The sequence below is a fragment of the Canis lupus genome, chromosome 10 (assembly GCF_003254725.2).
Source record: "Canis lupus dingo isolate Sandy chromosome 10, ASM325472v2, whole genome shotgun sequence".
NCBI classification, from domain to species: domain Eukaryota; kingdom Metazoa; phylum Chordata; class Mammalia; order Carnivora; family Canidae; genus Canis; species Canis lupus.
The window spans coordinates 61,621,057-61,647,827 of record NC_064252.1 but is presented as its reverse complement, the minus strand read 5'-3'; the positions used below and the strand labels follow the sequence as shown (position 1 = coordinate 61,647,827).

General features: G+C 46.5%; 1 protein-coding gene across 11 annotated transcripts in view; it reads left to right on the top strand.

The window, feature by feature from the left end:
• The first annotated feature begins 8,328 nt into the window (after window positions 1–8,328).
• BCL11A (BAF chromatin remodeling complex subunit BCL11A) overlaps window positions 8,329–26,771 on the top strand; it is a 102,400-nt gene continuing 83,957 nt past the window's right edge. For 7 of the 11 annotated variants that reach the window (XM_049115562.1, XM_035695900.2, XM_025468325.3 and 4 more), the window contains exons 1-2: window positions 10,556–11,095; window positions 18,229–18,558. In XM_049115562.1, coding sequence (XP_048971519.1) covers window positions 11,041–11,095; window positions 18,229–18,558 — 385 coding nt within the window. In that variant the 5' untranslated portion in view covers window positions 10,556–11,040. Of the gene's footprint in view, window positions 8,461–10,555; window positions 11,096–13,442; window positions 13,537–18,228; window positions 18,559–26,771 lie in introns of those variants that run through there. The other 4 variants (XM_049115556.1, XM_049115557.1, XM_025468308.3 and 1 more) reach the window with 4 other exon arrangements.

Genomic DNA, 26,771 nt, shown 5'->3' with positions numbered 1-26,771 from the left:
TCAGCTTGGAATTCTAAAGATGTTAGTGGAACTAAAGTTGTATCATTTTTTTTTTAAAGAGTAGTTACTTTTTGGTTTGCAGCTTCTTTTCAGTGTGATTTACTTATGCTAAAATAAAAGAAAAAATAAAAAGTTGCAGGTTCCCATGAAGAAGAGTTGACTTCCTAAAAACCATGTTTTAAAATGAGCATATTACCCTACGACCCAGCAATTGCACTACTGGGTATTTACCCCACAGATACAAGTGCAGTGATCTGAAGGGGCACCTGCACCCCAGTGTTTACAGCAGCAATGTCCACAATAGCCAAACTATGGGAAGAGCCCAGAGGCCCATTGACAGATGAACGGATAAAGAAGTTGTGGTACACACACACACACACACACACATACACACACTGGAATACTACTCAGCCATCAGAAAAAGAAATCTTGCCATTTGCAATGACGTGGATGGAACTAGAGAATATTATGCTAAGTGAAATAAGTCAATCAGAGAAAGACAATTATCATATGATCTCGTATGTGGAGTTTAAGAAACAAAATAGAGGATCATAGGGGAAGAGAGAAAAAATAAAACAAGATGAAATCAGAGAGAGAGAGAGACAAACCATAAGAGACTCTTAATCATAGGAAACAAACTGAAGGTTGCTGAAGGGGAAGGGGGATGCGGGATGGGGTAACTGGGTGATGGGCATTAAGGAGGGCACATGATATAATGAGCACTGGGTATTTTAAAGGACTGATGGATCACTGACCTCTACCTTTGAAACCAACAATACACTCTATGTTAATTAATTAAACTTAAAAAAAAGATAAAATGAGCAGATTTTAAATTTTCTAGATTTTTTTTTTAGAATCTTTAAATCAACACATGCAAGAGATCTATAATCTTTAGCAAAACTCCTTTAAGTGCTTAATATTCAAATAATCAATATGTAGGTTCCCCGCCCCCTCATGTTTACAAGTCCCAGGTGGAACTTGTGTTGAAAATCCACTTGTGTGTTTTTACCTACTAATTGAGCTTGAAGTTCAGGATACAAGATTTTGAAGAGAGGGTCATGACTCTTTTTCCATCTTATGTGAAGAGCACATGCTATTATTTTCCTTGCTTTCTGAGCAAGGGCATAGAAATCACAGGAGGGTGGGTGCCAACATAAGGCTCTAGGAGCCTTGCTTCCTTCAAATAAGAACCAGCTAGAACAGGCCTTGATATTTGAAAAAAAAGTAGTATCTGAAGACTCGGGCTCCAGAATTAATCTCTCAGAGCTACTCTGTGTTACAATGCACTTGGATTTGAGCTGTTAGACTATTTCATTGCGTTTCAAAATCTGAGAACTGAGAACAATAAAGAGGACATTTTAATCCATGGTAGATAGGATTTTGGAGTTCCTGAAAATCTAAGTGGTCTACTTCGTAAGTCTTTATTATGTATCAGACATTTCCCTAAGGTCCTACTCTGTGCTGAGTGTGTGTGTGGGGGGGAGGGGGACATGATGAGAATGACAGAGGCTCTGCCCTATAAGCACTGACAACCCAGGATCTGAGTCAGGCAGTGGCAGTGGTTTTTATGACATAAGTTATTATATGAAATACACACAGAGAGACATGCAATTGTTTCCACCTGACGCAAATGGGCTTGCAGTTTATAATGTGTCAGTTAGTGCAAATGGCCTATCCTTCTTAACTATTTAAAAAGTGAAATAATATAATTTTCCACTGTATGCATATTTAATTTATTAGTGAGCAGACACAAATACTTATATCTTTCTCACCTGCAGCAGCACCTGAAAATGCATTTGTGCAATTCATTCCCTGATTCAAGAGATGTATTAAATGCTCACTCTGCGTTAGGGAAGTGAAACAGTGTCATTTAAAAAAAGGATACATTCACAAATGCATGCTAGAAATAGCCTATAATATTGCCTACAAAACAAATATAGTACCGAAAACTCATTTCTCAAAAGTAACTAGCTATCTTATAACAACATAAAAATGGAAAACAATAGATTATCACAGATATTCATGACCAAACCTTATTATTTACCATTCTCACTTCTGGGAAACCAAACTCTTTCTCTAGGAAGTAAAAATCTTGTATCAGAAGTGTACTGAGCGGTGTTCCCTCAAACAGGTCCTGGGTAAAGGTTTAGGACTATTCAAACCAGCAATGAAGCCAGGGCTATACCAAGCAAGGATAATAGTGTGCATCAGTATGGCTCTGGCATGTGTGACTCATGAACTTTACGTGAGATGCTTGCGCCTGTGGAGGTGCATCTTAGTGCCTTAAAAATAAAAGCCATCCAAGAGCAGAAACCATGTCTCATGTCTCAGGGCGGTGCTCCATAAAGAAAGAAAGAATAACAATTCTTAGAACCAGATTCTTCAGTTTATAGGAACCTGGAGGCTTAGATAACTAACCTTGTGCTAAAAATTTTTTTTAAGAGAAGGAGAGAAAACAGGCAAATTGTATACAAGCAGAGATGGGAGACCAGAGAGATTTGTTTATCCTTTCCCAAGCTGCCAAAGAGAGATGAAATAAGAATAGGCATTTACTACAAGAAAAGTTCCCTTTGCTGAATTTGGCAGGAAAAACAAATACTGATGATTAACTATCGGGAGAAAAAGGTATCTTCATTTCTGGAAAAGGGACCAGAACAGTCCCTATTCAGTGATCTCTAGGAAGGGTTGGCACACCTCTGGAGTGGTCGCAGGGTGAGGCATTTGTGGGGTTTATGAGAAACCGGCAAAGAAGGAACTTGAGCCTGGTGACATGTCTTGATGACTACTTCCCTTTTGTCACCTAACTAATGCCAGAGGAGACCAACTAAAGCTATCGTGAAGTGAGAACTATCGAGGCTGTAATGGTCCCTGATGGCCTGGTTTGGTGGTCTGATTTCCATAAGAGGGAACAGAGAAAATGAACTACTCTTCTTCTGAAAGCGAAAAGATTTCTAAATATAGACATGGTGGCCTCACAGCTCTTGGTGGGTCCTTCTGTATGAAGTCAGTGACCTCAGGGCCTGCCAGCAACACCCAGCCACGGCCACATCTTGCTGCGTATGTGGACGGGCACAGGGCAGCGAGCATTTGAAAACGTCATTTGACTCACCTACCACTTGCTCTTCATGGAACGGCAAAAACCAAAAGCATTGGAGGAGCAAGGGCTTGAGCTTTTCACCTTCACCTTTTTGAGACTGCCCTCTCATGGACACACTAACTAGAGAAACCACCACCATCTTTATCTCCCACCCCCATGATCTTCGCTACCATTTCCACCACTGTCACTTCCTCTATGACCACCATCACCTCCATCACCACCGCTACCACCACCATCCTTGTTTTCCTTATGATGGAATCAGCCACATTGTCACTAACAAACATTAATTACATATTATATTGGTGGCGTACCAGGCTAATAGAACATATTGCAAAACTCTGGCCCATTAGATCCAAGGTACATCCTTCACCTATCTGTGAACAAAGTCAAGCAGAGAAATATCTCGTGTTTGTGTACATGTTAGTCCTTGGGTAGTTCAGAGCTCACTGCTACTTTCTGAGCAAACCAAGTGATGCCAGGAAGACTACAACCTTCTGAAATAAGATGTTATTACCTCTTTCATTTTTGCCACATAGTTGATAGACTAGATAAAGAAGATCTGAGGTGCTTCATTTCTCTTTGGTAAATTTATACTTTTTGTCAGAATGTAACTCAGAAAATACACATCAGTGTATGTATATGAGGTTGCAACATTCCTTGACATACAGTCTCAATTTTTAGTTGTTTCTCTCCATTTCTCTCTCTTCCTCTCTCCCTCCCTCCTTCTCCCTCTGTATGTACGTATATTCTAGGATAATAAAATAATAAAAACTTGTAATAACAGCAGAGAATACTTGTCCAAGTAAAGGACTGCCTATAAAATTGCCTTTTAGACAGTGAAGTCATAACTAGAAGTTGGCAATAAGACCATCTGAAACCACTAAAAATCATTTCTGTGATGTTCCATGAGGAAGAGAAGGAGGATAAGAGGAAAGGAGTGGGGTGGAGGGGGGAGAGAGGGGGGAGAGAGAGAGAGAGAGAGAGAGTTCTCCAAAAGCTTTCTCAGCTGAGTTATTCCGTCTTTTATAAAACAGCTTCACATCTGGACTGATAACTTGAATTCCACCCAGTGCCATTTAAATAGCCCAAGTTATAAACCTCTTAAACTTGAGGTTTATAATAGAAACACTGACAGACCCTTAACTATAGTGCCTCTATAGTAATGAAAGCACAACTATTTCATTATAGCAGTGTCTGGCAGGGCTGCTATAATTAAGAGTCTGTCAGCGTTTCCATTATAAACCCAAATTTTAAGAGGTTTTTAACTCACATTGTTTTAAATCACATTGGGCTGAAACTTGCTGTACAAAATGTCAGACCAGATGTGTGTGTGTGTGTGTGTGTGTGCGTGCGCGCGTGTGGTGTTGCTTTTCCTTTTATTTACCCCTCCTCCCGCCAAAAGAAGCGAATAGGTGAGGCCTGTTTTGTGATTGGGTGTGATTGGGTGTGAAAACCATGTCCTGAAAAAATGATTCCCTTGTTAAAAGAAAAAGATTCAAAGAGGGGGGCAGAGAATTAAGTTTGAGATACTTTTTAGTTTTAACTGCTCTGATTGTATTTTTTCCTTTAGAAGTGCCCTCCTTTGGGAAACCAGATTTGTATAGACCCAAAACCCAATGTTTTTTTTTTTTTTAAAGTATCTTTTGATACCGGATTCTTGATACTGGCTTATTTGGAAGATATTTGATAATGTAGGCAGCTGGAGAAGATAGAAATGTTTTGCATTGTATTAATTGTTCAGTTGCTCTAATATTTGGGATAATCTTTTTGAATTCACCATCCTTAGTGGGAAATCACTTTTAGGTTAAAATTAGCTCTTAAAATAGGCTTGCCTGATCAAAGCCTTTTCAGTTGGTCTCTGGGGGAAACTAGTAGAATTTGAATGGTCATGCTGGTTTCATTCATATGTAATAGGATTTATTCCCTTATTCATGCCCAAACCATTTATTGAGCATCTACTGTGTGCTGAGTTTTGTACTAGTATGTTTGTAGTACATTGGATTGGCTTTATTGCCCAACACCTTTGTGTCTTTGATGTCAATGTTAGGAACTGAATTGAGTATTTTATTTAGCAATGTCCTAACCAGAACTCCTTGTCTTCAAAGGGGCCTCTTACTTAAATGGTGAGACTGCTTCCCCCTACCCATACATTATTGACTCAGCACATAGCAGCCCAGCCTAGAGGCAAGTATAGACTGATTTACCATAGATTCAGCTTTTTCCTTCTTTCTTTTCCTCCCTTTCTCCCTTCCTTCCTCACTGCCATTCTTCTCTTTTCTTTTTTTGGACAGAACCATCCAGGTAGGTGAAGTAGCCTACCATCCAGCTAAAGGCCCAGAGAACCTCTGGAGAAATGCCAGACTAACTGGCATTCCCCCAGGAGCCTCTTCTCTGACATCTGCCCTTGCATAAGGTGTAGACAGTGCCCCCCAGGGGCCTCCTTAGGTCCTAGGTTCTGGATCACACTGGCAGTAGAGGGGAAAGAAATGTTATAGAGAGGTGGGAGCTGAGGGAGCCCAGGGAGGCAGGAGGGGCCATGGCCCTTCTTTTCACCTTTCCATTTAGGGTGCCCACATAAAGCTCACCCCCTTTCTCTCACACAACCCCCTTCCTTTTTTAAAATTAATTTTTCCTTTGTCTAAAGGACACCCTAGGGCTCCCACCCTCAAGAACCCCAAATGCAAATCCTATGTCAAGTATAGAATCTAAACCCAAGTTTTATTTTTATGAAGATGACTGCCTGTTCTCTATTTTCTGAGCTGCTATTAGGCCAAAAGAAAGAAAGAAAGAAAGAAAGAAAGAAGAAAGAAAGAAAGAAAGAAAGAAAGAAAGAAAAGGGAAGGAAAGGGAAGGGAAGGAAAGGAAAGGAAAGGAAAGGAAAGGAAAGGAAAGGAAGGAAAGGAAAGGAGGAAAGGAAAGAAGGAAGGAAGGAAGGAAAGAAGGAAGGAAGGAAGGAGGGAAGGAAGGAAAAAAGAAAGAAAGAAGGAAGGAAGGAAGGAAGGAAGGAAAGAAGGAAGGAAGGAAGGAAGGAAAGAAAAAAAAGGAAAAAAAAGAATCAAGTCAAAAGTAAGATGGGACTGTTTCTAACCATTTTTTAACCATTCATTCAGTCATTCATTTATTTATCTTTAAGCCTATCAAGGTGTTTCCCCCTAAAGGCAGACAGTGAATATTTTATTTTAATCGTGTAGTTTCCATCGAGACAGACCTTTAACCCTTCATTCTCCAGCTCAGCCCGAGTCCCCCCGCGCCAGGCGATCCTCCGCACGAGGGCTGTGACTGTATTAAGTCTCCCTCTTGGAGCTGTTTGTTGACCACATTCACGTTCAGAGCCCTGGAGCTAAAAGCACTTTACACCATAAAATAAAAGCACTGTCTTTTTTTCTAAAAGGTTACGTCTGGAGGCCACGCGGCTCATACTTCATACCGAAAACTACTGAAAGGACTATGAAATCCTCTATGATTTACACTCTCTCACTGCATTAGGGTATAGATCTACTCGACTCTAAAAATACGGTGGGTTTCTAACCGACGTGAATATATGTGCATTATTTCAGAAAGTCTGTTAGAAAACTTGTCAACACATTATAAAGCATAAACCAGGACTTGGCTATTAAGTACGGAGATCAGAGGGAGAATATATACTGCAGGAAGTCCTGGGGAGTCTCCTCCGCGGGCAGGATAAAAAGGGGGAGGAGGGGAGAGGAGGGGGTCGTCTGTTGGCCTGGAGTTTACATTCAGTGTCGTCACCAAAGATTTGGGAAAGAGCCCACGGAGCGTAATTAGCAAAGGTTCCACAGCTCCAGATGAAGGGGACTGAACGGCCAGAAAATAATTTTAACGTTGTCATAATTTATTACTTTGTAAAAGCCACTTTGGGAAAGGTAAATATACTTATTGTGTATCCAAGTGTTCGCGTTTAAGGTGACCTTTCACCCCTCTACAAAAGCACCTGCATCATTAATCAATACTTATGTAATATTTTTAAACCTCTTAAAACAACACGTTTTTCTTTCTTTAAACACACATACAAGCCCTCCCCCTCCCTCCCCCCCCCCCCCACTTTTGAGCGCTTTAGCGAGTCTCCAGCAGCAATGAGAGAGGGGACGTCACTCTCAGGGGTGAGCACGAGGGACCGGCAGTGGGGGTCCGCGATGAGGAGGGATCAAGTGCCAATACACAGCCCAGGGTTTATGGACTGGGTGAAATCAGGCTGGGGGAGGGGCAGGAGCGGAGGGCAGTTCCTATTTCACTCTGGGCATTTTATGGTGGTGAAATTAAATATATGTTAATGGTGGAAACGTCGCTGCTTACCTCTCCATTGGCACCCAGGGAAGGCAGCTGCAAAACTGGGTTTTTAATGTATGTTTTAAGATGTGGTTTCGGAAGGAACCCCCTGGAATCTGAAACAAGTGCAATAACGTAGCAGACCTACTTGTAACTAAGTGCTTAATTTCCTATGATTTTTTTTAAAAAGAAAATCAATAAAATGTTGCCAGTTATTTATTGGAAATAACCACAGATAGCGGCCCTGATAGGGTGCCGGTTTTAGAGAGCACACAATTGTGTAATGAATTGTAATTCAGAGGACTGTTAAATGTGAACCACAGAACCTTTCAGAGGTAATAAAGTCATTACTTTTTACACTACAGCCAACCCTGAAAAGCTTTATACACACCATTATATATAAATCATACATATATATTTCCACAACACACATTCGCCCATTTATATACCTTCTCTGTATATGGGCTTTTATGGATGGATGGGGGAAATACTTAAATTTGAAAAACTCGGTTCCGAAAGAATCTGACTCACTATTGTTACCTGAAGAGGCTTTTATTTAATTTATTTATTTTTCAAAGACCTCCCAGTTGTACTTTCTTCTTCCCTCTCCTCGCCTCCCCTCCAGCCATTCTTCTGCACGCAGCCCCCCTCCCGCGCAATGACACTCTTTCTGGTCGCTCTAACGCTAGTTTAAAGAGACAAAAAAAGAAGAGGAGGAAGAGGAGGAAGAAGAAGAGCAAGGAGAAGGAGGAGGAGGAAGAAGAGAAGACAGTCGTGGGAGATGCCGACCTGCTCTGAAGAACTCATGAAAAAAGGGGAAATGGTGCAACGCACACACTACATACAGGAGCTTTCTTTACTGCAAGTGAATCTTCCTGCTTCTTAAACAGGATTTGCGCGTCGTCCCCCACCCCCACCCACCCCCAAAACTGGAGAGAAACAATAACAACAAAACACATTTACGCGAACCCAGTTCAGCACACATCTCTCCTAGTGTGGAGCATCACCACCTCTCTTGCTTCCTCCGTGGGGCCCGAAGCTTCGCCGAGCCAGGCAAGCCAGGCATTTTCTAATAGGTCTGAAACTTTCCTAAGACAACACGAGAATAAACAGCGGCTCGCGGGCGCGGCGGGGAGGTGGGTGCGCGCCGGCCATCCGGGTGGGGGCGGGGGCGGGGGCGGGGGGCTCGGCTTGGAGCCCTACGGTCCCCGGCCGGGTGGGTGCATCCCGGAGACGCCGCGCCTCCGACCGAGGAGGGGGAGAGCGGGGACGCGAGGGGCCGTGGAGCCGCTGGCAGGGGAGGTAAGGCAGGCAGGCTCCGCGGCCGCAGACACTCGCACACGTCCACCTGCAGCTCCGAGCGTCGCGGGCCGCGGCGCCCCGCGCCCCCCGCGCCCCCCGCGCCCCGCGCCCCCCGCGCCCCGCGCCCCGCGCTGGAGTCCGTCCGTCTCCCTCCCCCTGCCCTGCCCGCCGGGGCATCGCGGCGCGGTCTCGGCGGCGGCGGCGGCTGCGGGGCGGCGCAGGCAGGCGGGGAGGCTGGGAGGCGGGAGACGCCGGGGGACTTTGCAGACACGTTTCAGAATAAACTTTCCAATCGCAGGGGGTGCTGTTGCTGTACATTTTACGTAAAACTGAAAGTATCCCACGCCAGAGTGAAGCCCGCTTTTTGACAGCGGCAGCACGCGCGCGCGCCCCCGAGCAAGCGCGCGCGCGTGTGTGTGTGCGCGCGCGCGCGTGTGTGTGTGTGTGTGTGTGTGCGCGCGAGCGCGTGTGTGCATTAAAGAGACAGGGGTTTATTTCCAACAGGTCTTCCTTAATTTCCCGGGAAGGTGTGCGTGAGGAAGGCCGGAGGGGCCCGCGTGCTCCGGGGGGGCGCGCCTCGGCGGCGGGCGCCCGAGCGGCGCGGCGCTGACCCGGGGCGGTCACCCCGCCACCGCGGTCTCCCCGCTGCTCCCGCGAGCCTGTCGCGCTCGCACCGTATTCCCCATTTTCTCTCCCCGGGTTACAGCACGGGAATAGTTGCGCCCCGCCTGTAAGGAACGTTTGGCTTCCCATTCCCCGGTGCTCCAGCAGTGGCTCCGGGCGGGAGGGGGTGTGTCCGTCCCGGGGACCCGGCCGGAGGACCTCCCGCGGCGCCGGGAGCACCTTCCCAGGGACGGCAACTCCCTCCCGGGGCTGCGCGTGCTTTGTCCTCCGGCCCGCGGCCTCCGCGCCTTCCCCGCCCCGGGCCCCGGCGCTCCCCTCCGGGGGCTGCAACGGGCCCCGCGGCGGGCTCCTCGGTCTTTATTCCTTGGCCTCCCTCGCCGCGACCCTTGGGAGCCTCGGGTGCGTGCTTCCAGTTCCATTCGGACCCAATCGCTTGTCAGGGCGCCCAGATCCCAGCTGCCCGGCGCCCCCCCGCCGCCCCCCGGCCTCCCCCCTCCGCCGCCGGGCCCGGCCTTGGGGGTGCCCTCCCGCCCTGGCCTGCGCCGTCTCCCTCGCCCTTGCACCCAGCCTGGCCGGGCACCCGGAGGCCCCGGGGCTGCCTTTCCGGACCCGCAACCCTCTAAACTTGGGCTGCACTGGGTTTTGCCGCGCGCGTCCTCCCGCCTCCCCGCGCCCGCTGCGGAGCTGCAACTTGGAGGCTCAGCTCTCAACTTCGGGTGATTTTTCTTTGCCAGCCTCTCCGCAGGCAAAGTTTCCCGAGCGCAGCCCCGGGCTCGGGGCTCCCACCGCGGCCCCGGGCGTCCGCACGCGGGGAGCGAGCGCGGCGGGGAGGGGAGGTGGGTGTGCGCCCGGAGGAGGGTGTCCGGGAGTAACTCTACCTGCCTTCCCTCCGCCCGCGCTCCCCGGGACCCGGGCTGCAGCCTCGCCGTACACTCTTGCCTTTTTTTTTTTTTTTTTTTTTTTTTTTTAAGTAATCTTTCATTTTAGGATCCGTGTCCGGGTTGGGGGGGGGGTGAGCAGAGAGCACGTCTTGCCCCCCCCCCCCCACCCCCGCCGCCCCTTTCTTCTCTCCCGGCCACGCTGCCGCCACGGCGCTGGCTGCGGCCACTGGTGAGCCCGCGGCCCCGGCGCCCCCTCCCCTCCCCCCCGCCCCTCCCCCGGGGGCCGCGTCTGGCGTCTGCGGAGCCCCCCGCCCCGCACCTCCCCCGCCCCGCACTGGCCATTGGCTTGTCCTGGTCTCTTTTTCATGTCCAGCCCCTGATGTGTGTCCATTGGTGTGAGCTTCCCCTTCCCTCCTCCCCTTCTCTCCTGCTCGCCCTGCCCATGTTTTGTGTGTCTCTGTCCATCCAGACTCCTGACGTTCAAGTTCGCAGGGACGTCACGTCCGCACTTGAACTTGCAGCTCAGGGGGGCTTTTGCCATTTTTTTCATCTCTCTCTCTCTCTCTCTCTCTCTCTCTCTCCCTCTATCTCTCTCCTCTCTCTCTCTCTCTCTCTTTTTTTTTTTTTTTTGCTTAAAAAAAAAAAAAAAGCCATGACGGCTCTCCCACAATTCATCTTCCCTGCGCCATCTTTGTATTATTTCTAATTTATTTTGGATGTCAAAAGGCACTGATGAAGATATTTTCTCTGGAGTCTCCTTCTTTCTAACCCGGCTCTCCCGATGTGAACCGAGCCGTCGTCCGCCCGCCGCCGCCGCCGCCGCCGCCGCCGCCCGCCCCGCAGCCCACCATGTCTCGCCGCAAGCAAGGCAAACCCCAGCACTTAAGCAAACGGGAATTCTCGCGTAAGTAACCCAATAATAGTAATAATAATTATTAATAATCACGAGAGCGCGCAGGACGAGAAGTAAGAGCGAGGGGGAGAGAGGGGTGTGTGCATGCATTTTTTAATTTTTTCACGAGACGAACCTCCGAGAGTCGGGATAAAAGAGCTTAAAGGGAGGAAAAAAAAAAAAAAAAAACCAAACAAACAAAACCCCAAACAAACAAAAACCAAACCTCATCCTATCCCGAACCGCAGCCGTAGATACACTTTTGGGATAGCACGCACCTTTTAATTTTTATTTAATTTACAAAAATGTGACTCCTCCTCTTTCATGCTCTCCGCCGCTTTATTTCGCTTTTCGAAAAGGAATGCAATGATTTCCCCTCCAATTTTGCAAAATAATGAACAATGCTTTGGATGCGAACAACTCTCGGGCAAACCTAGAGGAGGGAGCTGGAGGGGTGAGGGGGGGGGGAAAGGGGGTTGCTTCCACTCACCGAAGGAAGGAAAACGGGGCGGGAGGAGGGAGCCCAAGCCAAAAAAACAATTCCCTGGGAGAAAAGAGGTGAGACTGGCCCTCGGACAGCAGCGCGCTCACGGTCAAGTGTGCACCAGGAGGAAAGTAGTCATCTCCACAATAGTGAGAAAGTGGGATTGTGGGAGGGGGCCCCCCGGCGCTCGGGAGCCTGCCGAGTGTGGAGAGGGGCCGCGGCGGCCGGGGGAGCCTGGAGACCGGGAAGCACGGGAGGCTCGGCCGCCGCTGCCGCCTTTTGTTCCGGCCCGAGGTGGGTGTTTGTCCCGCTGCCTTTTGTGCCGGCTCCTCGCGCCTGCCCTTCCGCGCCGCCGCCGCCGCAGGGCAGGAGCAAGGGCCCCGGGCGAGCGGGAGACGGAGGGAGGGCGCTCGGGCCGCCGCCGCCTGGGTCCCCGCCGCCCGCCCCTCCCGGCCGAACCTCCGCGGCGGCGAAGAGATGTGAAAAATAAAATAAAAATAAAAACCAAAAATAAAACGAGGCAAGAGGACGTACAATTTCTTGCCCCCCAACAGAAGCCCCAAACGCTCGGCCGGCCGTTTTCTGCAACGCTCTCCTCTTGGACTCCCCCACCCCACCCCACCCCACCCCCCCCTGCAAAAATCTCCATCTCTATTAGAGGGGGAAAAATACAATTACCCCCTTCCCCAAAACCCCTTTAGTTGCAAACTTAGAGCGCCGGCGGCGTGGAGAGGGAGCGAGGAACTCCCTCCTCTTACTATTTTTTGGAAGATTTTCAAAAAAAAGTGGAAGTGGATTTTGATTGGGAAAAATCTCGTGTCTGAATGTTTACAAGCACCGCGTGTGCGGGAGCCTCCTGCCAACAAACAGACAGAGGACCGAGCGCGGCGCGGCAGCCCGGGAGCGGGCGGCGGCGGTGGCCGGGCCTCGCCCGGGCCTCGCCGGGCCTCGCCGCGCCCCCGCCCTGCTCGGGATCGCCCACCCCGCGCCAGCCGTCCGCCCGCCCGCACAGCGGCAGGCCGTGCCGCGACTCCGCGCCAGCCGGGTCCACGGTCCGCGCTCGCCCCCAGCACAATGCCCAGACCTCCTCCCAGCCCACCGCACCGGGAACTCGGCGGGGGAGAAACTCGGCTTTGCGAAGCATTTTTATTTTTCAAAGCAGCTGAAAAAGCGCGTCTGCAGCCCCCTCCCCCGCCCCCCGAGGTTCTTGTCCTCAGCTCCGGACCGCGGGGAGGTCACCACGTGCTTTCTCTGCCCCCCTCCCACCAGGTCTGGCCAACCAGCCCCCCCCCCCCCCCCGCCTCCCGATCGCTGCCAGGCCAGGTGTGTGTGTGCAGGGAGGTGTGTGTGGGGGGGGCGGTGAGCCGGTTTTGGGGGGGGGATTTGGGGAGGTGGGCACAGTAGTATGTGCAAGTGTGTGTTTTGGGAGTGCTGGATCCCCGGACTCCGTGCACCCCACTCTGAGTTCCTGCCCTCTAACCGGGGCCTGTCTCGGTCAGAGCTGGGAGGGGGGGCGGCGGTCCTTCTGAGTCTTTATGGGGTTGGTGGACGGGTTACTGCGTCCTGGCTAACAGTGCGTCTGGGAAGGCGGGCGGTGGGCACTTCGGAAAGTTTGGCAGCGGGGCAGAGAAAGGCTTGAGAGGGCCCACATCCCTTCCCCTCCTCATTCGTGCCCCTTGTTTTAATTTTCGATGCAATTTAAAAACACCACCTATACCCAGTTTTTGTATTTATTAAAGGGTTGACGGGGGGGGGGTGCTGTTGCGCGTAGGGAGTTGGATTTTTCACTAGGCCCTGGAACTTGTCACACACTTCGGAAGCTCCCCCGCCCCGGCACGTTGCGGGGCCCTCCCTCTCCCCACCCCCGCGCATCCCTCCCTCGTCGCTCTCCCCCGCCCCCCACTCCCCCGGCCGCGCCGGATGCGGAGCAGACGCGGCGCGCGGCGGTGTGAAGTTACAGCCCGGCCAGGTACCGGCGGGAAGGAAGGGCAGTGTTCGCAGGACTCGGGAAAGCCGGGCCCTTCTTCGGAAGGATGCACTGGGGGCGCAAAGGACGAGCGCAGGCGTGCAGCCCGGGCTGCTCCCCTGTCCCCCCCCCGCCCCGGGTCCATCTCGGGACCCTCCAAGCTGGGTGGGTTCAGCCCCCTCTAGCCCCGTCTCAGCGCGGCCTTTGGGGTCAGGGACCAGTGCGGAGGGGGGCGCGGGGGCCGCTGCTTTCTCCTTTTCTGGGTGCGCAGAGGGGGCGGGAGCCATTCCGGTCTTCAGGACCCCCCCTCCCCCCCCGTCCTCCGCTTCTCGGGCTGAGTGAGCCATTCGGTCGCTAGGAGGCAGAACAAGATCAAGAAAGCTCAGCGAACTTGAACCTGTACCAGAGCCTCCCCCACTCCAGCTCCGCGTTTCTCGGCCGGGGAGGGACGAGCTCTGCGAGGGTGGGGGTGGGGGAAACGGACGGTTAGACTGAATTCCCTTTTCTCCCCCCCCCCCATCACCCCTTATGTCTTTGTTCTTCATTTTGACTTTAAAAATGCTTCTGGCCGGGGCTGCGGAGAAGCGCTGGGGAGCGCGGCCGGCACCCCGGTGCGCCGGGCGCGGAGTGGGGTGCAGTTTTCGCTTTCTTTCGGGGCGGGCATTTTTGGGGGTAGGGGGAAGAGGGGAGGACGCGCTCCCGCCTTCGAGGCCAGGCCGAAGGGCGGGATCCAGCAAGTTTGCACCGAGTCTCCGGGTTCACTTCTTCTAACCCCCGCACCCCCCGCGCAAAGCACGGACAACGGCGGCTCCGGCGGGCTCGCTCCGCTCTGCAGCGGCTCCCCGGCCCCCCGCCCCCCGCGGCTCTCGCCTCGGAGCCCGAAATCGCAACAATAGTCATAGTTATCATCATAATGATGCGGGCCAGCAGCATCATTAATAATGAATAAACCGCAGCCGCCGCCGCCGCCGCCGCCGCCGCCGCGCTGCGCACACTCGTGCCCGGAATTGCGGGAGAAATTGCGTTTGCAGAGATTCCCCCCCCACCCCCGCCCGCCCCACAAAGTAAAAAAGTGTGAGCCTGGGGGCCCCAGAATGAATTTCGGGGTCCGCGCTCTGAGGCGTGTGCGGTGGTTCCGAGACTGCACCGGGCCAGACCGGCCGAGGTTTCCGAGCCTCGCTCCCCCTTTCTCCAGCTGGCGGGGCCCGCGAACGGCGGTCACCCCGAGGCCCGGCCGGGCGGCGGCGGAGGCGGCAGCAGGGGGCCCCCGGCTGCCCGTCGCCTCCCGGCCTGGCCCGGGCCCCGCGGCCCGGCAGCCGCCGCTGCACGTGTTTGCAGCGAGCGCGGCCGGAGGCTGCAGCCAGCAAGCTGCTTGCTTTGTGCCTCCGAGTCCCGGCGCCCAACTTCACTTTCTGCAAAGCCCGCCCCTCCGGGCCCCCTGCCCCGGGCCTGTCGCCCTAGCCTTCGCTTTTGTTTCTTTGCTTTTCCTCAACGCATTTCAGACTCGGTTTGCTTCCTTACCCTGTTAAGACAATCAAAAGGAAGGACTTGGAAAGCAAACTTGAAGGCATAGCTCCTTCCCCCTCCCCCTCCCCCAGCAGCCCTCGTTTCCCTCGCTTCTTCCCTACATTTCTTATAAAGCTGCTTTTTTTTTTTTTTCCTCCCCTTCTTTAAATTTATTCCTTTGCAACTGCAGAGAGGAAGGAGAGCTCAGTCAGCCGCTGGGGCATTGAGACGTTCCAGTCTGTGTTGCTGTTTCAACGCAGAAGCATTTTATTTTCTATTTCTTTCAATCCTTGTGGAGAATTCGCGGCTAATTATTATGATTATTTGCCCACTCCCTTCCACTTCAGTCCTGGACTCCCCGCTTTGTAGCGGGAGGTTTAGGCCGGAGCTTAGAAACGGTGGTATTGTGGGGGCGAAGGAGGATGGAGTTGAATTGAGGGAGGGGGTAAAATGGCTGAGGTTAGGAATGTTTTTAGGGAAAGAGGAATTTGCATTAAAATACAGAGAAATTATCAGATGCCCAGAAAGGAAATGTTGATTACCACTGAGAAAAGATGTCAATGCAAATCAGTAGACTACACCAAGAGAATTGTATTTTCATATTTTCTTTGTGCCCCACTTCGTCTCATTTTTAATAGTATAGCAGCAATAATAAGAACACGTTTTGGTATTTCTCTGAACATTACTGGCCAAATGTTTTGCAAGAAGCCCGATGTTAGACGTATTTCATACATTAGGATATAATTCTTGTTAATTAGCAATAATTTACGTTAAGAGCATAGAAAATGTTGAGGTTACAGGTTTTATATCTGTACATTTGATCATCTTGTTATTTTCAAGAACTTTGCCTCCTATAAAATTAATTAGGTGAAATGTGGAGGTGTAATCAGCAACCTCTGAATTACCACTTCATTTCCTGGTTTTGATTGTAAATCAGTTCAGTCACTACATTTAGAAGACTTTAACCAAGTCTGTTTGCACCGCATTACCTTTAACTATTTGATACCTAGGAGAATGTTTCCTTTTGCTCCTAAATAATATTTCCACTTTCAGAAATATGTCAGGCCTTGGGGATAAAACAAAAAAACAAAAAAACAAAAAAACAAATCTTAACGGTGGAGTTTAAAAAATAGGTTTTTTTCCAAAGGTTCTCCGTAATACTAACTTCAATAAAACAAAATATTATCTCTGAGTCTTTCTTTAATCTGTAAACCTCAGAACTTGTAGTTAATGCTGAACAGCAACCAAAAAAAGCCATTATTTGTCAATGTGTACTTAAAAATCCTTAATTCAAATAGCAGGGATCTTGGAGATGACTTCCCTATTCGGTTCCTCACTTGGCCAAAATGAAAGCAAATGTAGGAGAAAATTGACATAGAGGCATAATGCAAAAGCACTTCCGTTTATCTCCTTTTATTTGAAAAGCATGCATGTGTATTCTGTATTTATCTTTTGGTGGGTATGTTGGGCAAAGAAACACAAGTGCTTACCTTGCTGTCTTTATTAGTGGGAATATAACCTTCATATTCCTGTGGTGACCTTATGTTAAATTAGGAGGAGTACCAGAGGCTAGAAATTATGACATGTCCTACTTGAGCACAGGTGCAGCTAGGCAGGGCTCTCTCAATATTATTTCACCCAGCACATCTGGGAGTTACTCCAGATCTTCCCCCTCAATATTCAGCCTGGGTAGGGTTGAAATAAATTTAACCTGAGTTCACTGGATTTTTGCACTTTATCAAAATCGGTTCCAATATTCTACACTCAAATTAAAATCTATTTTTTGATTCTCTGTGGCTTTAAGTTCATTAAATGTGAAATTGGCAGCTTGCTAAAGAAGGTCAGACTGATTAACTGTTTAAGACTTGTACATTTTCTGCTTCAGTTTTATTAACTGGCAGCATCCTGGATGTGTTTTGTATTTTGTGATTTTTTTGGGGGGCGGGGGGATAGAATCAGACTTCGGTTTCAGGAGGAGAGACTTACCAACTCTCTTTTCCCCTTTGGAAGGTTAAAAAATGATAGAAGCTGTTCAAATGAGATGCTGGAGTATTTTGGTGCAAAGTTAAAAAAAAAAAAGGAAACAGGAATGAAAGACATATCTACCTTGTTATACCATCCGCTGGTGATTATGTGTGTAGAAATAGTCCCATAATGAAGCGTTTTGGAGCTCATTCAGAAAATTAGTCAACTTTGACAACATTAGGCGAAGTATTTCAAGTCTGAAGAAAGGACTTCTCAGCCTTGTTCTGAAATGTGGCGTTTGCTTGACCATTCTGATTTTTATGTGATGGAGGCCACCAAGTGCAAACATGTTTAGAATATTTTAGGCATTCCTTTCTTCAGAATGAAAAAATGACTAATTGGCTTATTTTCTTAAGTACTCGAAAGTATCCCATTTAGCTAATGTGTCTGAGAAGAATTGCCAGTGAATTTGGTATTTCTTTGATTTTGTGGCACTGCTGAGAGTGAGATCAGAAAGGTTTTTGGCAGTATGAATTATGCTGCGTTATGATTATTATTTAGATCCGTTTCACAGGTGAATGCAGTCGTTTTCTTATTATGGCGGTGTAAATGTGGCACATTTTCTGTGTGATATAGTAGCTTTCTAATTTATGAAGCCATGTCTCTGTATACTTAGGAGTATATACATTCACACACAAAGGATGTGTGTGTTTATTCACCTCTCTTTTTGTTCTTTGACACAATATACAACTTCGTCTAGAGGAAGAAAAGAAATAAATTTGGTTTCAATCCATGTTTTTACCAGTTTCGGGGGGGGGGTTAGTTATTATTGAAGCTTTCTTTATGTTCCCTGCTTTAACTATTTATTTATTTAACAGTCAACATTGTTTCTAAACTCGCAAACCAGACACAGTTTACAGTGTGCCTGTGTGTGTGTATATGTGTGTGTGTGTGTGTGTGTGTGTGTTTTCTCAGGAGTTAGGCAAGTCAGATAGTTTTCTTTAAATATATGATGATTTGCCTCATTGATAAATTTGCTTTCTTGTTGATAACCTCCACATCCTTATGCGTTTTAGGTGCGCCTGTTTTCTGGATATTATATGAAGGAGACTAGAAACACTTTATATGTTATGGTGGGATGGGATGGGGTTGAGAATGTATTTCCCCCTTTTCTCTCTCTTCTCTGGCGCTCTAATAATTGTGCTTTTGTTTCTCCAACCACAGCCGAACCTCTTGAAGCCATTCTTACAGATGATGAACCAGACCACGGCCCTTTGGGAGCTCCAGAAGGGGACCATGACCTCCTCACGTGTGGGCAGTGCCAGATGAACTTCCCATTGGGGGACATTCTTATTTTTATCGAGCACAAACGGAAACAATGCAATGGCAGCCTCTGCTTAGAAAAAGCTGTGGATAAGCCACCTTCCCCTTCACCAATCGAGATGAAAAAAGCATCCAATCCCGTGGAGGTTGGCATCCAGGTCACGCCAGAGGATGACGATTGTTTATCAACGTCATCTAGAGGAATTTGCCCCAAACAGGAACACATAGCAGGTAAATGAGAAGCAAGGAGAAAAGCTGTTTGCATGTTTTCTTTTCATTTTCAGAGGTGCTGTAGCCAAGCACTAAGGAGTGGTGAAGTGCTTTCTGTATTTCTCCATGTGACTGTCCACGACAGCCCTGTAATGTTAAAATAATCATTCCTATTGCTTACGTCCAGAACACAAAAAAATAAATATTTTCCACTTCACTGAGTCAGATGTAGGTGGTACACACACCTGATACCCTCTCTCTGGATCTCCTGATGCTGAATCTCTTTCCCTTTTTCTCTCCCCTTCTCATTTTTAAGTGTTGAACCATACTATACCTGGCCCAGTTTCCACTGTCCCTTTCCAGCCATGATGACAAGTCAGAGGCAGAAGTGGCCATATAGGCATTTGCTAGTTTGGCCGATGACCTCTTTGTGTCAGAACACCTGGTCAGACCTCCCTAGGGGTACAGTTAGTTCTCAAGGCTTCCACGAAGTGGGGTGGGCTGGCAGGGCGTTGGGGAGTGGGTAGAAAGAGTTAACTGAGCTTCAGGGCTAGCCTTGGATCCATATTGGCTGTCAGCCCGTATGGGGCTGTAATTAAACACAGCCCCGTGGTGGGATGACACCGTGACCTTGACTTTAAGATGCCATTTTCGACTGGCCAGGCCAGAGTAGAGAGGGCAGTTGCTGAAGCGCACAGACATGCTTACTCGAAAAGTTTAAGGGCATGTTGGAAATTTCAAAAGGTTGGTTTGACAGGAACGGCTGCTCCCTGCAGCCTGCCTCCTCAGCTAAATGATAAATGCTTCTCTGTGCTCTCTCTTGTCTCTGATGTGGTTTTGACAGATGTATCTTGATTTTGTTTGTGGTTTACACAACCACATGTCACCCTTACAAATGTCCAGTCCAGACTTCCACTGTTTCTGCTATAACACAATGCAAAAATTCTCTTGGAAAAATACATACACATATTCAACAGCTCTCCTTCCTTTGGCTAATTTCAGCAGAGAGGTAGCTAGGTGTGTGGGTTTCTCACGGGGGAAAAGGAATTCACGGCTAACAGAGGGACTTAAATCCCTACTCTAAGTGGCAAACAGCAACCCTATATAGTGACCCTTAAAACATTTTTTTGGGTGAAACAGCAGTGATTGAACAGACAAGCCAAAGTGAATGCAGAGTCAAAGATGCCAAGCCTGTTGATGGATCCCTTTCTTCTATTTCCCCCTGCCCCCTCCCCTAAAAGGCAGAAGGTTTGTTCAGTTTTAAGAAAGATAGTGCATATAATCAATTGATTCACTGAAACTTGTCTTTCTGACCTAGTTTGACCACAAAGTTGAACTGTAGTAGGTCAGTGGTCCAGAGGGGATTAAATGTCGTATTATTTCTCCTTTCCCCCTCTGGAATTTGATCATTAAAATCAAACGTGACATTTTCTTTCTTTCTTTCTTTCTTTCTTTCTTTCTTTCTTTCTTTCTTTCTTTCTTTCTCTTTCTTTCTTTCTTTTCTTTCTTTCTTTCTCTCTCTCTCTCTCTCTTTCTTCTTTTTGAATTCTTCCTGCATTAATACTCAGATACTTTTCCTTTAGTCAAATGAGAAATATTTTTCTAGAATGCACCACATTTAGCTTATGTGACATGTAGGTTAAGATTTTATCTCCCCCCCCCCCCCCCACCGCTTCCCCCTACCCCCAGTAGGATATGGCAATGACCATTTCCATGTGCTGTCTTGTGACTGGAAGGAAAACGTAAGGCATGATTAATGAAGCAAGAGCAAGCGGAAGGGGATTTGTCGTCTTCGGAGATCCAAAGCCTTTCTAAATCACCAAATATGGAGTAACACTTGCGTGATGTAACATCGTATTTACATATCGAGCTGCTCGTTTAAAAGACAAAACACAGTGTCTGTCAAGCAGGAATTAAAACCACACTTCTTACCGAGGTCCCAAATAGGTTATTCACTCTCAGATTAACCAGCTCCAAAATTCTGTGCTTCTGTACTTAGAAGAGGAATCTAAAAGCTGGGGGTGGGGGGTTGGGGGGGTGGGGGAGGCACTATAGTGAAAGCTTTTTACTGTGATGGTTGTGAATCTCCATAAGGAAAGAAAAGATATTTTCCTTAACTTCTGGTTGTCATAAAGGTGGTTTTTTTTTTCCTTAGGACCTTGTACAATAGCAGAGCCTAGGGAAGCACCCCGCCCTGCCCAAAACCAAAAACAAAGAAAGGAAAAAGAAAGGAAAGCAAATTTAAAATATGTTTTAGAGTGCTAGTACTAAATAATTTCTCTGAGATGAAAAACAATGTAGGATGCCTAAGATATTCAATGGGTGCAGTAGTGCTGCAACCCAGGTGAGGTAAACTTTTCATGCAGAAAAAATTACAAAGCCTTGATTCCTTTCATTGTATTTAGTCACCTGTTCCCACCCTGGAATTGGCGGGACATAAATAGCGTGGTCACATCTCAAAGCGAGATGTCAGTAACTGGAATCACGACTTCTCATAATTCACAGTAATGAATTAAGAGTTTCCTATGGTGAAATTAACATTCTAGCATTGCACATAAATTAAGATGCCCTGGCCTTCAGGTGCCTCTGAAGGGAAGTTCTGGAAGACGGCTGTGCACTACTAGCCCATTTCTCTCAGGCACGTCTTCACGATTCCAAGTCTGCTTTTCTTTTTATGGTGAGGAAGGAAACAATAAGGGTAATCATTCAGGAGATATTTGAATTGTGTCACAGAAAGGAAGGAGAAGCGATGCTCCATATTAGGAGAGAGATCTATTGATGAATCTCTAGAAGAATATGTTTGGCAACCACATAAAAGGTAGTCATTTAAGTGCGCTGTGTAGGAAAGGTTTTATTAAAGTGATGTAAGTTGGATTTGAGCTCACTGTGTGCTCTGTGCCATTTTATAGGCAGGAAGCAGGAATAAAACAGTGACAGATTTTCCTGAGATAAATAAAGCTTAGAATTTGGGGCTTTCAGATAGGAGAATAAGGTAGAGTTCTTTAAATCCTTAGTAAAGTGATAATGCATTTTGACGGCACATAGGCCTCTCCAAGAGGAGTGTTTTTTAGAAAGGATGATTTTTACCTGGCAAAGAGAGGAGTCTGTGCTCCAGCACTTCACCCATGTACGTGTGCTAACTGCACACATCTACATTAATCAGGTTGCTTTTTCATTTTATTCAAATGTTCAAAATGTTGTGTGGCTGTGATCCATTGAGACGGTTGAAATAGTATTAATTTAACTGGAAACAAGCAGGTTATATTGTGTGGAGCCCAGTTCATGTATTTGTGTGTCAGATATTCACCAGGAGGTATTAGCAGCCTGTGACTGGCAGTCAGAGCTTTTAATAGGGGTGTTGTTTTATTTTCTAGTCTCATATTTTATGATGGGGGAAATATTCATCAAAGACTAGTGAATGTGAAACTGCTGTTCACTTATAGAAAAGGCCAAAAATACTATCCCACAGTGTCAGATTTGAGGTTTTGGCTTATTATACACAGAAAGCGTCAAATTAGGATTGGGCTGTCATGAAGTTCACTTTTTAAGAGAATGGGAAAAAAATATGACCAGTGCTATAAAATGTAGTAAAATCTGCTACTATTGATAAACATTGGGATTTTGTTTCTCCTTAAAATCCTGAATAGAGGCCTTTATATCAGGATATGTAAAAATTGTTTGCTTAGGCAATAATATACCTTATCACTAGATAAAAATATGCAGGACAGTTACTCTAATGGAGGGAGAAATACTCATTCAAAACAGAAATACATCAGCATGTTACTTAAAGGTAAATCAAGTATGACATACTTATGCTTTTCAGAATTCAGAAAATCAACTTGCCTTTTTCTTTTGTACCCATACCAGTTCTTTTGCAAGCTCAGACTGAATTTGGGATGTATTTGTCTACTTCATGGCGTAATTGTAAATGAGACTATAAATTATAGTATCCTAGTATGACTACTTATTTTTAATTTCTCTTTGTGTGATTCTGAATAAAAACCACTGACTTCTGAAGTGAATTTTTAGCATGGCAGCTAAAACAGAAAACAACAAACCAAAAACCCCCCAATATACTGGTGAACATTTTACTTACCTTCCGAGTCCAGAGAATAGAGAATATGGTTTCTTTATATATATCTAGGATTTTCATTGGGAGCCTGTGTTTGTGAGGCCACTACCCAAGGACTCATGTTCCTGAGTCTGGGAGTCCCATATACAAGCTGTATTTGTAAATACGACCGAGAAAGGTTGTGAACTGGCAGCTTGGATGTTTTGTCAAAGTACAATGTCAGAGAAACTCTCTCTAAGACAAATTGTAAATAGAACTGTCACAGTGATTGCATGATTGAGCCACAGAAGTGTCTTACAATTGTTGGCATTGTCAGAGGACTTTTGAAAGCTTAATTAAACACAGTGGCCCGCATGGCTGCTAAATTTACTTCGGAAGGCCAAAAAGGAAAAAAAAAAAAATCTAAAATGTGGAAGATCCCAAAGATCCCAAAGTTCTTCAGACGTTACCCTTTCCTTGACACAGAAAAGAGGCATTGTGCATTTTCCTAGTTGTCTTTTATAAATAATAGTTTTGAGAATAGGGCCACGTGATATGAAGATCATCCTGTGTGTGATGTAGAGATTGTGTTAGTTTTTCTGTCTCCTGCTGTTACAGACAGTTAATGTAAAAATGGCCTTTTATTGGAAACACAAATATGTATTCACTTCAAGAACAGGAGCAGAGGGGGAAAGTTTCCCTCCCCATTCTCTGTGTTCATTCTGTGAAAGCTTAAAAAAACAGTGCTGTGATTTCTTAAATCACCCCATTCCCTGTGTTGCAAGTTGTGCCTTTTACTTTAAAGGGTCTGAAATCTGTTTTGCACACCTTTCTCCTAGTGAATGTGGCATTTAATTGTGGAGCTGCCCATGGGCTGGAAAATGCAACTGGGTGTAGAAACGTGCAGGCAATGTCAGGACAGCGAACCTTAAGCTCACGGAAGAGGAGAGTTGGATGCATATTAATGGCACATTTTCGAGTCCTGGAAAATCATTAATTTCACACCGCAGCCTCAATGTAGTTTGGCTAATGTGGGAGGACTAAATTGGAGTATATAACAAACGTGCGAGTCCTAGGGAAGCATTTTTCAGAATTTCGTGATTTCTTAAGTGAAAGTATTTAATAAAGGAGAATAGATGAATGGTGGCTGTGCACACCAGTCAGTAAGAAAGGAAGAAAAGTTTGGCTTTCCTTTGGGGTAAAACACGAAATTGAACCAAAGTAGCACAGCTAGGGAGATGCACCGAGACTGCAGCATTCAGTGTTAATTTAATGTACTTTGGTTGGTCTGTTCACACCCTTTACTGCACAAAGGAATCATTTGACAAAATTTACCCCAAGCCCAAGTCTGTTTTTACATACCGTAGTACCAGCTTTGTGCAGTAAAAAGCACTTAGCATCAAACTGGACCCAGCCTGGCACCTTGCCACTTTTTTAGCAACAGATTTAATCACCAAGGATCTTTAGTACCTTTCTGCTTGTTCAGATTTCATTTGGGTCATGGTTATGTCAGCAGTGTTGTTATTACAAGGATTAAAAAAGAAAAAGATTTTAACTTGGTGCCCATTTTTAACATTGTCTCAAATCAAGCAGGTTTTTGTTTTATGTGTCAATTTGGAGGACATTAATAAAGTTCATAAATATGTTCAGACTATATAATTTAATGGCTAATAACCAGTACTTTTTTATTTTGTAAGACAAATAGAAAATTGGCCATTGTATCCCTCCCTCCTCTGTTCTTTCCTCCTACCCAGGTAAATAAGCATCCTTAAACTGCTTCTCCCCTTTACTTCCAGGGTATAGAGGCTCTGGCCAATATCAGTAAATTTACCTTTGTAATTTGCCATGTAGTTTTTACAACAATGACCTAATTAATTTGAGCACGAACCATATTATTGCTACTAGAGTCATTTTCTGTCACAAACTTAATTTCCAGGAAATGTAACCTGACGAATAAGAATGCTTTAGCTCTCCACATGTGCTCCTAGAGACCAAAGGCAGATTTAAAATAATAATAATAATAATAAAAAAAATGCCAGCATTATTAAAGCCAGTATGCTTGATGCCAAACTCAATTTGAAGCCAGTAAACATCAGACTGTATTTCTAATCAGTTTTAGAATGTAACGTATTCCATATTGGGTTCACTGGAATCCGTCTCCCTGCTTTTTACTGGCCAGCTGCACTCCCTATGCATTTTTAAAACATTTCAGCAAAGGCTTTTGCTGTTCTTAGCAGGGTTAGTAACTTGGGGTCTATTTCTAAGCTCATTCGTCATTCTGCGATGGCATTGAGTTAGGTTGGCAAGGGAAGGATTTGAAGCATGGGGGGTGGTGAGGTCACTTCTGACCCCAGCAGGGAATAGGTGAGCTTCATTTGCCTTTACAATAGGCGCACAGTTACTGCACCTTGGAGGAGCTCTCAGGTACCGCTCAGATGGGCGCATGTAAATGCCCTGTCAGATGCGGAGCCGGAATATTAATGCCTCTTCCACCACCGCACCATAATAAAGCTGTACACAGCAAGCTTAATATGCAGCTAGTCTGGGGAATTGTGTAAACTTAGATAGCCCAGTGTGAAAGACAGCAATGTAAAAATGCTCGATATGCTACAGTTTCCATTCTCGTTCTCCTTTGATCTATTGCAAAATGAAAACATCATCCTTTCCTCCTCTTGGAGTTGTCTCCCCGATGCTGCCACCTCCCAATCCACCACCAGAATTTTTTGCATGTGTGGTATGGAGAAATGCGACATAATTTGTTTCATATGGTTAATTACAGGCGTTTGAATATTTAAAATTTTAAATAGCCGCAGTTCCAGCTTTTCCTGTTAAAAGTATGTGATTTGAACAAAGGGAATACAGTGTAAATATTTGTGGTGATTTGCAACACCCCTCTTTCCCCATTAAACACACACGCGCGCACACACACACACACATATACGCGCGCGCGCACACACACAGGCACTCGGTTTAGATCTAGTGCTGACTTAAAAGACTTCTGTACCTTCATGTATACTTTTTTTTTTTTTTAACCAACTCTCTACTGGAACTCCATTAAAAACATTTTGCCATTATTTTTGAGTCCACCGTTGCTTGAGACTTTAAAGAGGATCTTCATAATGTGTTCATTTAACAGAATCAACAGCTGTCAGAACCAGTTGTGGTAAATCCACAAAACGTACAAAAGAAAATACACACGTTTCCTGAAACAAAACACTTGGAAAAATAAGCTGCCAAGAACTGGCAAATGAGAAGTTTGCAGACAGGGAACCGGAGTGTTTCATCTCTTGGTTCACCCTGGAGACTGATGTGAGCGGATCTGATGCAATGCCCCTGGAAGGTTTACCTGGCCAGGTGGCTGCTCGGAGGCAACGCGCCCTGCACGCAGGCTGGACTGGGCTGCAACTTGCTCCTTCTTCTGCCTGCCGTTTTTCTTTTTGATCTCTCCAGACAGATAAAATACCAAGTTCGTAGAGTGCTAAACAACAAATTATATCCACTAAAGGTGAGATGATCAGATTTAAACTTCCTGTGAAAGAGGTGAGAAGGCGCCCAGCACACCCTTTTCCAGATAGGGTTGGCAGCGTGTTACGCAGAATTGAATTGGCCCCGCCAGGGAATTCCCAGGGGGACCCCGAAGCAGGCATGTTGATGAAGGGGATACCTGGGGACCTTTGGTCACTCACAATGAGTTTCTGTTTGTATCTTCACTCCTGTTGGCATTGGCGATGAACAATTACACCTACAATTTGATCTTAGGTTTAGATACAGGTGAGTCCCCTGATTAAAAACTCCCATTAAAATGAAGAATGGAATTATTGTGAAGCCTGCGAAGGTGCTTTCAAAAAGAACACAGGTGCTGTTGTGTCCCCCGCCCTCTGGTTTCGGTTTTCTTTTTGAATTTTCTAAAAAGCACAAGGAGGCCTCATGCTAAGCATCAAGGCATTTAAATTCATATTCATCAGTTGTTCATTTTCTTGATATGTAATGATGCATAAAAAAAGCTGCAAAAAAACCCCACATCTGTTAATTTTTAGAGAAATAAGGTGTAGCTTGGATTCTTACCTTAGTTGGAGCACAAGGCCCTACATGCCATGTTTGATCTTTTACGTTTTAAATATGGAGTTTCTCTTTGGGCCAAAAAAAAAAAAAAAAAAGAAAAGAAAAAGAAATCAAACCCCAC